The 17113-nt window shown below is 40.0% G+C and overlaps 1 protein-coding gene across 1 annotated transcript in view; it reads right to left on the reverse strand.

Moving 5' to 3' along the window:
* vps13a (vacuolar protein sorting 13 homolog A) overlaps window positions 1–17113 on the reverse strand; it is a 330557-nt gene that overhangs the window by 273848 nt on the left and 39596 nt on the right. Inside the window, exons 5-7 of the mRNA XM_048593475.1 lie at window positions 14910–15011; window positions 11250–11359; window positions 4719–4778 (exon numbers count right to left, since the gene is read on the reverse strand). Coding sequence (XP_048449432.1) covers window positions 4719–4778; window positions 11250–11359; window positions 14910–15011 — 272 coding nt within the window. The remainder of the gene's footprint in view (window positions 1–4718; window positions 4779–11249; window positions 11360–14909; window positions 15012–17113) is intronic.

Raw genomic sequence — 17113 nt, forward strand, 5'->3', positions numbered from 1 at the left:
GACGAGGTAGGTGGCAGCAACAAAAACAAAAAAATAGAGACAGCCTGAAACTGCAAGTCTGAAACTTGGGGAAGATCTAGATTTATTCAACCTGCCTAAATCGTGTACTTTCTCGCTTCCTTCAGTACCTCTGAAGGAAGCAGTATCTTAAGCAAATGATTCCCTACAACACAATGATTTCCTTTAGTACACTGATTACAACTTATTGATTCAAAAACTTTGCAGTGTCTATTTTTTGAAAATGAGGTGGCTACATTATCAAAGAATAATTTTACTCCTTTTTTATCTCATTTACACCATACCTGCTTGAGGAAAAATTTATGATATTTTCTCTTGAAAGCTACCCTTCAAGTATTACTACCTTTTTTTTTTAAAGGGGGGGGGGGGGCTGGAGAAGAGAAGAGAAGCAGCGGAGGGATGAGGCCATGACCAGTTGCTTAAAATAGGCAGTCACCAATCTGTAAGCAATCGATCATTTTTTGAGTTTAAGAAGTGTTTACAGATCATTCATTCTATATTCACAACCTAGAACCATGGTCTCAAACCCATACATTGTAATCAACGAGTCGACTGCAAAGTATCTAACAGTGGATCACAGTCCCTCATACACCATCAAAGGTTCCTCCAAGTGGTGTGCGCAAATTAATCATTGTGCTGCTGTAGGACTTCTGCTTCCAGAAGCCACCGTCATGCAGAGAGCTCTGAGGTCTGTTCAGGATGAAGAAAAACTACAGGGAGCAATTCCATGACCCACATCCAATATCTGGGAAACGGAGACAGACCCAGGCTTTGGAAATAAATTGCAACACAGAAGTGTCTTCACACCCAAACAGCCAACATTTCAGATGTTCCAGAAGTTTGAATCTAGAGGTCTACCTGCAGCATGACCAGTGGCAGAGTACCATGATGAACCACAAAAATGAAGTGACGACAAAGCAAAGCAGCCTCCAGGCCCAACTTTAAAACTCAATCTCTGTACTTGCAACCAACCATGATGGCAAACCATTTCTAAAATCTAGTTCAAAAAGCCAGGACAACTCAGTTGTTTAACATGTGTACAGTAAATCTTTAATCCAATGTGTGTTCTCCATTGGAGGCTAGTATCTAGTAGTATATTGGTTTTTGCTTTAGGTAAGAAAAAAAAAAATACACGACTGGCTAGTAAATAATGATGCAAGATGAGCCTGGATCATTTCAAAAGAAACTGAAAATGTACAACTTCCATGCAGAATGGGAAAATGAATTTGTTCACAACTATAAAACAGACTGTTTGCCTTAAATCTCTCAGTATATTGAGAAGTTAAAAGGGCAATTTGGAACAATACAACTCAGCACAGTAAATTCAAATCAGCTTTTCCTTGAACAGTATGCTTTGGACAAACAGCTGATAATTTGCAAGTTCAACAGCCTTTTTTCCCCTAAAATCAGCAGCAATGTGGTAAGGCCCGCACTGAAGCATTATTTCACATTTGCCATCTTCTGGAAAACCTGAATGAACCATTCACTGATGCAAAGTAATTAAAGCATCAATGACTGTGGCAGCTGACTCTTTATTCAAAGTTTAAAAACAAAGAAGAAACAATAACAATAATCCAGCGCATGCCATTTGGTGTTTCCACAATAGCAAGATAAGCGGAATCTTTGCCTGAAAACATCTTGCAGCAACTAGAGCAGGACCTGAAGGCTGAGCACCCAGCTGATTGTTCTTGACAGCATTTAAGGACACATCAACAAAAGATTTTTTTCATCGTTGTGCCCCTTAAAGAAAAAGCAAGGGCTGAGAATACTTCGAACAAATCCAAAAGCTGTGCACTTAAGAACTACCTGTCAATCAAGTAACTGGCTTCTATCACAACTGAAGTTTGGTGTAAATGCAAGCTTTGTTGTGTTCTGCATAATTTATTCCTTCCTTTGTCAATTGCTACTGTATAAACCACCAACAAGGACTTGCAATTAAAGTCTGGGCTTCATTCATAAAACGAATGTTAAGACCGTAAACTCTATGAGCAACAGCCCTTCAGCACTGCTTGTTTAAATCCTTACTTGATGAAGTCTATGCAGCCTACAGTGCATTAAACCTTGATGCTGATATGAGTTGGTTGAGTCAAGGGAAATTGTCACTTTCCTTAAATCAAGGAATAAGTGTGCAGTGAGCTGTCAGACAACACGTGGATGCTCAACTTCAGATTCTTGGCAGACAAAGCTTAATGAGCTGAACTGTGAATGGCAAACAAAGGGCAGATATATGATCAGTGCTGAGAATGCATTCATTTTGAACTGGGTCTGTGTCCTCCCGATGAAAAAAATTAAATGCTGCAACACTCAGTACGGAGGAAACATTGGGGGTCGGAACAAAAAAGTTTTCGCCCTGAAAATGTCAGTGCGCACCTGAAGAAGTTAGCAGATAAATTCACAAATTAGATGTGGCTTAATAAATCATGATATCTGTGTCAAATTCCATCGGGTGTAAAACAATGGAGTTGATGTTGTGACGATGCCGAGGCCGTAAGAGGTACGTTTAGCCCTGGTTGCCTTTAGAGAGAGATTGGGGGACAGGTGCCAAGTAGTCTATGAGAAGACAGACAACTTGGTGAGGCCTTGGATTTTTAATTTAAAAAACGTTGGAGCAACAGAAACAGCCTGAGGGGGTGTGCTTAAGCTCTCTTAGATCAAGGATTTTTAGTTCGCTTTCGGCAGTAGCTGCTGGGGTCTCAGCAGGGATGGAAGCCAGTAAATCTCTCCCGCCTGCTACAGTCTCTCTCAGAATTTTTTTTGATATTCTTTCCTCCTAGATTGTTTCGGATTGAACACGGTTCTGAGGAAGGGTCACCGGACCCGAAACATTAACTCTGTTTTCTCCTTCAGATGGTGCCAGACCTGCTGAGCTTTTCCAGCAACTTTGTTTGTGAATAAATTGAGTTCTGCTTAACAGCATGTAGCTTGACTAATTGAATTGCATCTCAAATTTAACTTTAAAATAAGAAAACGTTAGGGTTTAAGCTACTTTCTTAATATATTTTGAGGGGTTCTGGTCTGGTCCATAACAATACAGAGATAATTACTATACAAAATTATGCTGAAAGTCAGTGCAAGAGTCAGTGATTTTGGGGAAATCAAACAGAGGAAGGTACCCACTTCTAATATTCTGTGTTGCTCACTTTAGTTCCACATATCTCAGAGACAGCCATTTGATGGACTATATACAACTATTAGTCTCAAACTCAAAGTACAAAGTCACTGCCGATAATGTCACAGATTTGGTGACTAGATTTTTACGGCACCAAAAATAGACAATTTATTCTATATTTTCTGGGTTAAGTCTTGGGTTACACTTAAATTCAAAAAGTCCTCTCACGTTTAAATGTTGGAGACTACTGACCTAGAAAGATAAGAACAGTAGGTGCATGGGAAACACCTGCAACTTCTTCACAGACACACAACTTCTTGACTTGGAGCTATAGTACTGTTCCCTCATTACCAAAGTGGTTAATATTCTGGAATTCCATTCCTAATAACACTAACAAAAACAGAAGTTTCTGGAAAAGCTCAGCAGGTCTGGCAGCATCTGTGAAGAAAAAAAATCAGAGTTAACGTTTTGGGTCCAGTGACCCTTCCTAATAACATTAACTGTCTAATTTCACCGTGGAGTGCATCTGTTCAAAACTGTCATTCACCACTAAGTTCAAGATGAATTAGGGATGAGCGACAAAAGCTGGCCTAGCCAGTGATGCCCATATCCCGTGAAAGTTTTGCTTCTTTAAAATGCCAGAAATTATAGCCCAGTTTCAAATTTTGGTTTTGGGACAGGCTAAAACAGTCATGAAGTACACAAGAACAAGGAGCAAGAAATGAGAAGTAGACTGCTTGTAACAGTTTGGATTAACAAGAGTGCGGTCCAGTCAATCGCAATAACCTGTCCTTATTCTACAGGAGTGGGATTGATCAAGACAGATGATTGGGCAAGAACAACTTGAAACAGAAAGTACCATTAATATGATGGCTCTCATAAGGAGCTCTAACTTGTTACAGCTGAAATAAGCCACCAATAAATTTCTTGAACAAGGACACAGTTTGGTCATTGATTACGTAAATACTACTTCAATGACTGGGCGGGAGGGAAAACAGTCAAGAGAGAGAGTGGCTTTACATAGCACCTTCACAGCCTAAGGGCAGCCCAATAATGTCAGAGTCAATTCAGTGTTTTTGAAATGTGCTTACTTGTAAAGAAAATATGGCAGCAAATTTGCTCACATCCAGGTCCCCTGATAGCAATGAAATACATCAATGAATTATCTGATTTTATTGGGCATCGATAAAGGGATAAAAGTTTACCCAGGACACTGCAAAGTCTTTTCCAGTCCATGGAATCTTCCAAAATAAGACAGTACACAGGACCTCAATTTAACGTAACAAAAACAAAGAACTGTGAATACTGGAAATCTGTAATAAAAACAAAGTTCTGGAGAAACTCAACAGGTCTGGTAGCATCTGCAGAGGGAAAAATAGAGTTAAAATGTTTCACGTCCGGTGGCCTCAATTTAACATCATCTCTGAAAGTTACCAGTGAGAATTCCTGCAGTACAAGATTAAAGCTTCAGGCTAGATTAAATGCTCAAGTCTATATATGGACCTTGAAACCAAGATCTTTGACTGAACAGGCAGAAGTGCCATAAAGATCTGACTAATGAAGGAATTAAAACGCTTAAAATCTACATTACCTCAAGACTCAAGTTCTCAAGTGAAATTCCAAATGACAATGGAGAGTTTTGATTTGTGATCTGCAAATAAGAATAGAATTATGAAAAGAATTTACAACAGGAAAAAAGCTATTCAAAACTAGATATAGTTATGATGATTAATCACTTAAAGTTGAAATGAACAGCAGTGCTCTTTATATGAATTATGTGAACTACACTAACAAACAAAAAAAATCAGATTTGGAAATGACAACGGGCAAGACTTCAATGCCCAAAAACAGATGTGATCATTGAACATGAGAAATAGAATGGCCACTCAGGCCCTCAGGCCTGTGTTAATATTCTACAAAATCACAGCTGATCTATTCTTGGCTGATCTTAAAGAGTTCCAAAAGTAGAAGACTGTACAGACGTCATATCAGGGAAAGCATCTTAAATGTTCAGTGACAATCTGGAAGTATGCAGAGCAAACAAATCACATCAACAAATTTGATGCCAGTAATGCCAGCTTTGATCTCAACCCTCCAACAACACGCTCAACTTCACAGTTGAATTCACATTTGGCAGCAGGACAGAATCCCCATCATTGTTATTTAAAGAGATTAGCAAAACCTTACATTTAAGCTGCAAATTGATTTTTTCTGTCTTTGCTATAATTCTGCAAGTGTTTGCAGTGTACTACAATTATTTAAAATTGCAGAAGGCTACAGGAGCATTGTAGCTGATGCTAAACTTCTCACTGATAAATTCAAAACTCCCACACAAAACCAGTTTCTCTTACAGATGCATGTAGTATTCATTCCACCTAAAATGCAGCAACGGGTTAGAAAATAAAAAGAACAACTGAATCCAGCCATTTCTGCTCCATCAGCCAATGATCAATATTCAAAGTTTTTGTATTCAATGGAAAGCATCACGAGCAGTGCTATCAAGCAGCACTTATCAACTGCAGAGTTTTGGTTCTACTCCAACAACCTGGATCAAACGTGGAAAAAAGGGCTCAATTCCAGAATTTAAAAAAGGTGAGAGTGACAGCATTTGTTAGAACGGCAGCTTTTGTCTGCATGTGGATTGGTTGAATGGCAGGAGGGATCGAAGATACTCCAATGGCTGTGGATATACCTAGCATAAAAGGAAGACGACTGACTGTCATACGGTCACCTTTGTATAAGGTAGGCTGAAGGGCTAAAAGTTAATGATGATATTCCATAGCTGCATGAGAAGATAGATTGTATAGGATGGGCTGAATGGCTAAAATTGTTGACAATACTCAACAAGCTACGTGACCTTAGAGGAGTATTGTTAACATTCCTTTACAGTCAAAGACAGCACCTGCAATTTGTTTTCTGTATTCGTGTTTTGTCTTTTGTATCTTCTTTTTTTTGTGCTGTCTGTTTGTTACATCGCAAAAGAGAGAGTGAGTTTTGTTCCAAATCACTGGACTTCGCTTCGGCTCCGAATTGTGAACAATGTCAGGAACGAACTTAAGACCGACGGCTGGTCTGGAGGGCCCCGAACAGGCAGGTGGGTGTGAGACTTGTTGCCTTTTCTAGAAGGGCATGAGACTTGTTTTTTCCTTTTCTCTTCCATTTATTATTACCACTATATTCATTTATTATTACTTAATAAACACTCATATTTAAGCAAATTGTTGTGGTTGAGCCTTCTCTTTATTATATTACCTGAACCTGAAAAGAATTGTTTGGATACATGCTATGATCCAAGACAATCTTAGGCACAGGATCTCAATGCGGAAGTTCCCCAGAGCAGTATCAAGTCCAACCACCTTCTGCTGTGTCACGGACCATCCCCTTCATCATAAAATTTAGATATAGGGATGTTTGCTAAAATGGCACAGAGTTCAGCAGCACTGCAACTCTGCCAGTAATTAAACGGTACATCCTCATATTCACCAAGACCTGGAGAAAATATTAGGTTGACACAGCAGCTAACATTTTCTCCCCAAACAAGCACTCAGCATCTTCAACTGAAAAAACCTGACATTTCCACCTTTATCTCCAACAGTATTATCATCGGTGAATCCCTCACCATCAACATTCTAACGTATTACCAGTGACCAGAAACTGAACTGGATCAGCCACAAGTGCTGTGGATACAAAAGTAGGTCAGAGATACAAAACAAAATATTCAGATGGTAGAAATGGAAAATAACACAGACAATACTGCAGAGTTTCAGTAGGTCAGACAACAACTGTGCAGAAAAGATGAATATTCAATAGAGACCCTCCATGCTCCACCTGCATCTTCACCTCAAAATGTTAATGCTCTTCTTTTCCACTGGATGTTGCCTGACCTATTGAGCATTTCTGGGATTTTGTTTTATTTTAGCAGGTCATAGATTAAGAATTCTGCAGCAAGTGACACGTCTCCAGTGTCCAAAAAGCCGATCCACCAGCTAAAAGGCACAAGTCAAGAGAGGCATGACAGCTACTTCTCACTTGTCTGGCCAGGTGCCACTCAAACATCATTAGAGGCTTAACAAAGCAGTCTTCTCAATTGGTACCCCACTGATCACTTACAAACATTTCACGTATTACACCACTGGAAACCTGGGTTACAAGTTTGCACCATTTATGAGATACACTGTGAAACTTGTCATGACTTCAATATCTCTCAAACTGGCAACCACCATCATCCAGGACAAAGATCACTTGAGCACCACCACCTCAAGTCACAAACCATCCAGAAATATACAACTTTCTTCACTAGCACTGGGTCAAAATCCAAAACCACCCAACCTTTACCACACATACTGCAGCTGTTCAAGGTTGCACCTCACTTGTGCTTACTCAACAGTAATACTGATGACAGAAAAATATAAATTTGGTTTGTGACACCAAGCAGAACAAGCTGCAGGAAGATGAACAAGGAGGTTGGAAGAAGTTTGCAGGAAGCATATAACTGCACATGATGATTAGGGAGCTCAGCGTAGAACAATGGGCAACTTATCTGCCTTTCACCACTGGAATCTACCACCTCAGAGAATGTCAAGGAACACAAACCAGGGGCTGTTGCAATAAAAAAATTTTCAAAAGTTTATTGCGTAAGTTTATTGCAAATCAGCTTCCTCCAGTGAAAGAAAGATTGCAATCTGTCACGGTTAACCGTTTTTTTGTTGTTTAAAATCTGTTACAAACTCTACTCCGACAGCTAATACATTGTTTTCTCTCTTACTAGAGACAAGCAGGAAGGGCAAGAATCTGGATCCTACATCGGTGGTGGACAGCTTCTGGGTGAAATAATACTTGCAACACTTTGAAGACTTTTGAAAACGTGTGGGCAATATATCTTCTTCTCTAGTAAAATACTTAAAAGTCCGAAGAAAGCCAATTTACTTGATCTCACCACTCACTAAGCTTTTTAGTTAACCAGCAACCAAAAAGCTTTGCAGTTATAATATACCAATCACCTGAGCCTCCCAAGAAGTAAAAGGAACCTGGAGAAAAGAGACTGAAGATCAGGAAACCCTCGCAAGCAAAAAGGATCATCTCAGCAAACTCGGGACTGGAGCCATTGAACTGCTTACCCAATTTTTCTTCCCCCCACAGAAGCGTAGGTACGTAGAAAATAGGAGCAGGAACAGGCCATTTGGCCCCGAGAGCCTGCTCAGTAAATCGATGCAATCGTTATTCAACTTGGTATCCTTTCCCATTTTTCTCCCAATACTATTTGAGGTGTTTAGCTTTAAGAACTATAACCATCTCCTTTTTGAAAATCTTCAATATTTTGGTCTCAAGTTTCCTGTGACAGAATTCTATAGGCTCACCACTCAGTAATGAAATTTCTCCTCGTCGTCGTACTAAACGGCCTACCGCATGTCCTTGGACTGGGGCCACTAGTTCTGGATTCCCTGGTCATCAGGAACACCTTTCCTGCATTTAATCTATCCAGTTCTGTTAGAATTGTGTGTGTTTCTAGGAGATTCACCCTCATTCTTCTGAACACCAGTGAATATTGTCTTAAACAATCCAGTCTCTCTTCATACATCAGTTTGCCATCTCAGCCATCAGTCTGGTAAACCTTTGCTGCATTGTCTCCATAGCCATAACATCCTTTCTCAGATAAGGAGACGAGAAGACCACAATATTCCAGGTTTAGTCTCACCAAGGCCGTGTGCAATTACAGCAAAACATCTCTGCTCCTGTACTCCAATCCTCTTGCTATGAAAGCCAACATACCGTTTGCCTTGTTCAATGCCTGTTGCATTTACATACCAACTTTCATCAACGTGTGTATAAAGACACCCACGTCTCTTGCACGTCCCCAACAATACCTATCGCCACTCAGATAGTGCGAGTGTGCGCGGGGGGTATGTGAGGCATGTGGGGCGTGTGAGAGGCGTGAGGGTGGCAGGGGGTGGGCGTGTGTGAGGCGTGAGGGGAGCAGGGGGCAGACATGCGTGGGGCATGTGCGATGGTTAATGGGTGTTTAAACCCATCAAAAGCTCATAGTTGGTTACCTACAATTAGAATCTATTTATTTATAAGAAAAAGTAACTTGTTAAATTCAAAAACCAGGTCTATTTTCTCTGTTATTACACATCAATCAGATAAGTTTGAAAACTACAGGGACTTTGAATATTTTGATCATTTTTATTCAACTTTTCCATGAGGCATCATGCAAGTCTGCTGCTTCAGCTGCATTGCAGCAAAAAGGATGGCAACTTCAGCAGATGCACCACTGAAAGCATTCTATAGGGTGCATAACGGCCTGATACGGTAACTGCTCTGCCCCGGAACGTAAGCAACTACAGAAGGTTACGTGCACAGCCCAGACCATCACGGAAGCCAACCTTCAATCCATTTACACTTCTTGTTGCCACGGAAAGACTGCCAAAGACCCTCCCACCCGGGTACTGCTCTCCAACAACTTCTTCCATCAGGCAGAAGATACAGAAGCTTGAACACATGCATCAGCAGGCTCAAGAACAGCTTCTTCCCTGCTATTATTAGACTAGATGAGTGGACCTCTCTAACTTCAAATAATGCTGATCTTGTTAATGTTGATCTTGCTTCATGCACCTCCTGTGCAGTGTAACCTGTATGCCTCACTCTGTCTAAGCACCGTATGTTCTTGTTTACTATCTTCTGCCTGTACTACTTGCAAACAAAGCTTTTCACTGTACTTCGGTACGTGTGACTACAATAAATCATATAAATCAAATCAAGTGCTGTTGGCCAAATATCTAGTGACTCCAATGTGCAGCCCATTCACATGATCTGCCCAAATACAATTAAGCACATGCTGCTACACAACACTAATATACTATGCGAAGTTTTGTGTTAAGTCATCATCACTTCGTCTGGACTACCGATTTCCAAGGAGCACGACAATGCGTGACCGAGCAGACATCAAGATTTGTGGTGATCTGGCACAGCCTTGCACCAGTGACCAGCTAAGAGGCAGAAGTAGGAAAAAGGAAGGAGGAGACATCCCAAAGCCAGCCCCTTTCTATCAGGGCTGTTCACACAGAAAGCAGTGTTGCCACTAACTGAAACCTCAATTTCTCATTCACCGTCAGAGAACCCATCATCCTGCCTTCAGATTTTGAATAGGAAACTCCAGCCCATGGTGACAAACTAAAACCGAGTAACACATCAAGTCTCACCCTTATGAAAATTATGACCAATGAGTAGTTCTTGGCCTGGAAATTATAATGATGAGGCTCATGTAAATTGTACAGCAAACTATGCCATATGCAAGTGAAATTAAACAAAGCTGGTTGTTGAGCTGTTGAGATATCCCCTTCCACCAGTCCTGGTATCAAGCAATGGTGTGAACTTGGGGCACTTGCCCACATGATGACCGATGCAATCAGAGTAGGTAAAACGTCGATATGGCCCTGTAAATTTCATTATTTTGTCAAGTATGGAATCTCATCCCTTAATAAAGATTATAAAGAAAACTTAACACTATTCTTCTGTCTCCTCTTTCCCTCAATCCCATTTCTTTTTCCCTCCATTCTATTTAACTTGCTGTACATGATTTAAATCTGTTTCACACTTCTTGGCTCAGACTCAAAGAATTCTCAAATGCCACAATCTGATAGCTTGAATAGCCTCACTGTTGCATAACTTCATCTCAGAATTTCTAGCAATTGCAATAGCACAAAGAAAAACTCCTTACAACACAAAAAAAAAACAACTCATTTCAGGTTCAGAACTAAGAGTATTCAGTCACCAAAATGTTTTGCCCAGCAGAAAACAAACAGTCAGTGAGCACAGCTGCACAGGCCCTGTAGTACCAATACTTGCAGGTTTAGGTCTGCTGTAGAGGCTTTGATCTCAGTAAAACTGATGTCTTGCGGGAGGACACAACAAGGAAAACTAGAGGACTCTGGCAGTTCTCCACTACTATAACTAATTAATTCACAACAAGTATATTACTGAAAAGACATTGTGATCTTAACAGAGACAAAATTTCTTTTGTGCAATTAAATTTGTCAAGTATATACATGGTTTTAACAGTAACAAATAAAAACAAATGTCATCTTTCAAAATCAGTGTTTAAATAAATGAACTAAATACTCACATCATCTTCATAACGGATATGGACATTCGTAATTTTAACCTGTAAATTCTTAATAACCTGTGTAATTAACTTTTCAAGGAAAGTATCTTGCTTCCCTTCCTTTGGATTTTCTGTAAGAGAGAACAATTTTAATAATAATAGTTATCACATGATTGCATTTCATACTTTCCCCTTCAGTATATATTGAAACAAAAACTTCAAACTTTGTGTATTTGCTGGCAAGGAAATCCATCAATCACCATCAAAAACCTGCTAAAACATTTACTAATTTCTATTATGTGGCAAGCAATGTTCCATGTCACAATACATACCCAAGATGCAGATCAGATTTCATTTCTGTAGAAAATTACCTAAGTTAATATAGCTCCAGTCAATGTTTACACCAGCTTGCAAGTAAAACACCGAGATTTACAAATTTGTTAAAATACAATACAAAATTTAAGCACAACTTAAAAAGATATTCTAGCACTTAATACGTTCTACACATAACTAGTCGATTTTTTTTCCTATAAACATTAATCTTCTCTTCAAATGGCTTATGTTACAGAGCTAGATATCAGAATATACTCTCACTTATAAGGGATTGTTTTCCTATTCCCATGAGATTTGGTTCATAAAGTACCAAAGCATCGCAGCATCAAAGAAGCACCATATGCCTGTAAAAATCTAAAGGCTTTTTAGAAATCCTCTGATTTCCCAATGGCTAAATGATACGTGTGTTGTGGTAATGATCCACACAAAGCAGAAATGCTACAGACTGAATCCCCTGTACAACAAGTCCCCATTTAACATTATTTTGTTTTAACATTAACTGACCAATGAGGCTTGTATTTTGGTCTAGTGAAGGAGATTGGTTTTAAAATCATGTCCCAGTAGGAGTTAGGTCACATGGCTTGACCAGCACCATTTGAAGCAGTATCGCCTACTCCCTAGCCTCCAACTTGCTATGTCTACCATTTCCCTGGCCAAAATTCTTGACGATTCTTCCGCTTCCCAATTCTCCAACTCATACCTGCCTATATCCTAAACAAAACTCCTATCCTGAGCTGAATGGTGGCTGTTTTTTTGTTTTTTTTTAAAAATGCTTCTGCTCACCTCTTCCGTCACCTAAATTTGTACAGTGAGTGATAAGATGCAAGAGGAGAGCTTCAATAGTCAAGGTCGGAGGTAAGGGTATCAAAATGTTATTTTCTTAAGGGCTCGTGAGATTCAAGGGTTATATTTTTACTTTTGGGAGCAAATTTGTTTCAAGGGACTTTTTCATTCTCATTTACTCTTATTAGATGACAGTGACAGCAATAATATTACAGATAGTAGGAACTGCAGATGCTGGAAAATCTGAGATAACAAGGTGTAGAACTGGATGAACAGAGCAGGCCAAGCAGCATCATAGGAGCAGGAAGGCTGACGTTTCGGGCCTAGACCCTTCATCAGAAATGGGGGAGGGGAAGGGGGTTCTGAAATAAATAGGGAGAGAGGGGGAGGCGGATAGAAGATAGATAGAGGAGAGGATAGGTGGAGAGGAAACAGACAGGTCAAAGAGGCGGGGCTGGAGCCAGTAAAGGTGAGTGTAGGTGGGGAGGTAGGGAGGAGATCGGTCAGTCCAGGGAGGACAGACAGGTCAAGGGGGCGGGATGAGGTTAGTAGGTAGGAAATGGGGGTGCGGCTTGAGGTGGGAGGAGGGGTTAGGTGGGAGGAAGGACAGGTTAGGGAGGCGGGGACGAGCTGGGCTGGTTTTGGGATGCGGTAGGGGGAGGGGAGATTTTGAAGCTTGTGAAATCCACATTGATACCATTGGGCTGCAGGGTTCCCAAGCGGAATATGAGTTGCTGTTCCTGCAACCTTCGGGTGGCATCGTTGTGGCACTGCAGGAGGCCCAGGATGGACATGTCGTCTGAGGAATGGGAGGGGGAGTTGAAATGGTTCGTGACTGGGAGGTGCAGTTGTTTATTGCGAACCGAGCGTAGGTGTTCTGCAAAGCAGTCCCCGTGCCTCCACTTGGTTTCCCCGATGTACAGGAGGCCACAACAGGTACAGCGGATGCAGTATACCACATTGGCAGATGTGCAGGTGAACATCTGCTTGATGTGGAAAGTCTTCTTGGGGCCTGGGATGGGGGTGAGGGAGGAGGTATGCGGGCAGGTGTAGCACGAGAATTTTGTTCTGTTTGGGAATAATTAGTAGTTAAGGGGGAATTGTTTGATTTGTTAGTGCTTCTGTTAATTTGTTCACTGTTCGGATTAAACAAATAGTTACTTGTTGCTTATAAAGTGAATATCAGGGATTTTCTTTCATTTAACACTCCTCCTTAACATATTGGATGAGGTGAGGTGAGCTTCTCTAGGTGTTTCAGGTTTAATTAGAAGGAGATCTCTACGACAGCCATAACGATTTGGGGGCTTGTCTTTCAAATTTTAATCATTAGACGGTTCAACCTCCCTTTCCTACTACACCTACTCAATGAATGACTGAACAATGGACCTGACATTCTGCAGTACCATCAACCATCTCCTGCCTGTCCCATACTCAGCTTCTCCTGTCCCAGGCCAGGTCACTGCTCCAACCTCCTGCACCTCTGCTGCCTGGTGACCCTTGGATCAGCCAGATTAACTCCACCAAACTCATCCAAGCATACATCTCCTCCCTTTACCATGACTGGCAGAGAAGGGACTCGTGATTGGTGGAATTGGAGGAGCAACATTAAAAAGCAGAATATTTGATTCAAAGAGCTGCTCCTCTCAGATTATGTTTCTTCCACTTCTGCACAAGTAAAACGCTACCATATTTTCTTTATACTTCTGTGATTTTATTTTAAAATTTATTTCATTTACCAAAATTAGAAATCAGCAATTGGCAGGGTATTCTTTTTTTCCTCTGATGAAGAAAACACTAAAGACCTAACTACAGCTTTTAATTTGGTTTTAAGGAAAAGTGTAATTTGTTTAAAGACGTTGCATGTGAAATGATGATATTTAAGAACATAGCTTCAAGTGAGGATTTACTTTGCATGACAGTGAACTGATCTCAGTCAGATCAATAGCAGGACATAAATTAAAGACCACAACAAAAATAAGATGCTGTAGGCAACATGTGGGGGAGAATTTTTGAATGACTGTTTTATTGGGTGATATTCACTTCGTGAGGAAACAGTCAAAAGATTGAGAATGATATTTTATGCACCCCCTGAGGTGGGTTTGAAGGCAGATAAGATTTTTAGATTGAGACTCTAATAGCTGGTTAATTGTCAGATAGGAATATAGTTCATGGATCTTCTTGTCTTTTGTCAAGGCTCCAGTGTATGGCAAGTCACCTCCATAAAATTGCTCCTGCTACTTTAGGTTATTCAGTGCAATGGAAAAGAAAATTCACTGCAACCTAGAAGTGGCACACTATTTAAAACACATCAAAAACTGCTAATTTAACATTTTTTAAAAGTGACAATGTACATGCCAGAAATCTTAAAACAAGAAAATGCAAAAGTTAATCAAAGCGATGGAGTGGACAGAGTATGGGTACCCTGAATTCAAATATTGCAGAACCTGTACATATATGGCTCAAATGATTGAGGTAATATTGGGAAAAGCCAATTAAACAAGAGTTGATTAGGAATTAAATATAATGCACAATGAAAGAAAGCTACATGGTATCTGTTCAAAGTACCTTTGTCAGCAACCTTTTGCTTAGCTTCTTCAATTCTTTGTAATTCTCTCTGCTTGATTTCTTGAAGTTGCAATTCCTCTTTTTCAGCATCATATTTGATACCTAAAACATAAATTACATGTGAATGATTGCGTGTGGGGGTGAGTGCATGAGGAGACAGGTACACAAGTCGGGGGGAGAGAGCAGGGTTGGAAGTGCTTTACATTCATGTTTGGGATCCCTTCTGTCAAAACAAAAAGTTAGTTGAACATATGCATTTTTCGAATTACCAGGGAGCTCAAGGATCCCATCATTCTTCATTTTTGTCCAAGGCACTGCTATTGAAGATCAGTTGATGTGCTAACCAGACAGCATTCTTTACTTGTATAATTGTTGTGCGCGCATGCATGCGAGAGGGAGAAATTTGGTGTTCTTGCTTTTGCCATGACGACAAGACAAATATATCAACCAGTTGCTTTTCAGCAAAAGTAATATGCTGTAGATATTGAAAATACTTGGCATTTATGACAAGAAATAGAGTTGATGTTTCTAGTCAGGGGCCCCCATTAGCCTCCACCCTACCTCACCATCAGATCTGACACCTACCCTCCTGGACACCACCGAATCTAGTTTTACTCCCACCTGCCTTCTCATGGGAGTATTAAATACACTCAGATTGAAAACACTGAACTCAAATTGCCTGCATCATAGCTACAGTGATCACCATAGAATACACGGCCTCCGTATATGGATGCCAGCAGTATCATTGCTCACACTGCAGATTTGCAAACTACTCTTAATCTCTACAACACTACAAACCTTTATCCTTTAACCTTGCTGAAAAACAGAATATACATCAAACCAGACCTGGTCAGTCAAATTAAGCGTAGGACACTGAGATTATAAGAAAAGTTCAACAGGACAACATGGAATGTTAACATACCTCTTTTACAGGAATGGGGCTACAAGTCATTGAACACAGAATCAGAATCATTGCAATGCAGATAGTGGCCATTCAGCCCATCATATCTGCACCAGCTCTTTGAACATCATAAGATATCATCCTCCTCCTGCTCTTTCCCCGTGACCCTACACATTATTTCTATCATCCAATACCCATTTAAAAATGTTTCAATTGAAGCTGCCTCTGCCACACTTCCAGGCAATGCAGTCCAAACCCTAGCCTGTCACTCTGAAAAGTTTCTTCTCATTTCACAGTTAGTTTATGTGCAAATCATCTGTGCCTTCTAATTCTTGAGTAGTCTATGAGTAGGAACTGTTCCTCCCAGTCTACTGTGCAAACTTTTCAAGATTTTGAACATTTCTATCCAATTTCCTCTTTATTTTCTCTCAGGACAAGGCTAACTCTCATCTGCTCCAATCTATCTTATAGCTGAAGTTCACAGCCAGGAATCATTCTTGTAAACCTCTTGTGCGTCTTCTCCAAAGCATTCACATCCTTCCAAAAAAATGTACCCAGAACAGAAACTTCGTAGCAACAAAAATAAAAAAGCATTGCAGGCATGAAGGAGAAACCCAATTAAAAAGTTAGAAAGCGAGGCTGCAATCATTAGGTGCTAGCAACTTCAGGTGATTACTTAACAAGGTTTATTGGTAAACAATTTGAATACTCAAATATGTTAACATTTATTTGCTGGTAGCTGTAAAATGAAACACTTTTCAATTATTTTCTTTTAAGTTGTTAAACCCTGTAACAATTTAAAATAAACTATAAACTCACTAAACATTACAAATTTTGAAGAATTTCTCTTCTAATTTACAGGCCAATATGAACGAGTCTTAAAATTTTTAAGGCGGCTTATTCTTGGAACACCCAATCTGATAGATGGGCTACCTTCTTTATTGGTAGGCAATTTCTGTGGAGAATTCACAGTGGAAGATCGAAATGAGGTAATACGCTTCCATGCATCTTTCTGATCACAAAACTAGTTTTATTCTATTCATGGAGCATGAGCATCATGGACAAGGCCTGAATTTCATGCCCATCCCTACTTGCCCTTGAGAAAGTGGTACTGAGTTACTGCATTAAGGCGACAGCATATTAAAGTTTTAATGCAACATCACATAACAGTTTGAACAAAGTTTGGAATTTGATGAGAAAACCAAACTCAACAAATCCAGAACTTATAAAAAACATCTTCGGCAACCTAATATTCTGGAATAAATACCAAAAGAACTGCGAATGCTGTAAATCAGGAACAAAA

This window comes from Rhincodon typus, chromosome 3, assembly GCF_021869965.1.
Source record: "Rhincodon typus isolate 14 chromosome 3, sRhiTyp1.1, whole genome shotgun sequence".
NCBI lineage: Eukaryota > Metazoa > Chordata > Chondrichthyes > Orectolobiformes > Rhincodontidae > Rhincodon > Rhincodon typus.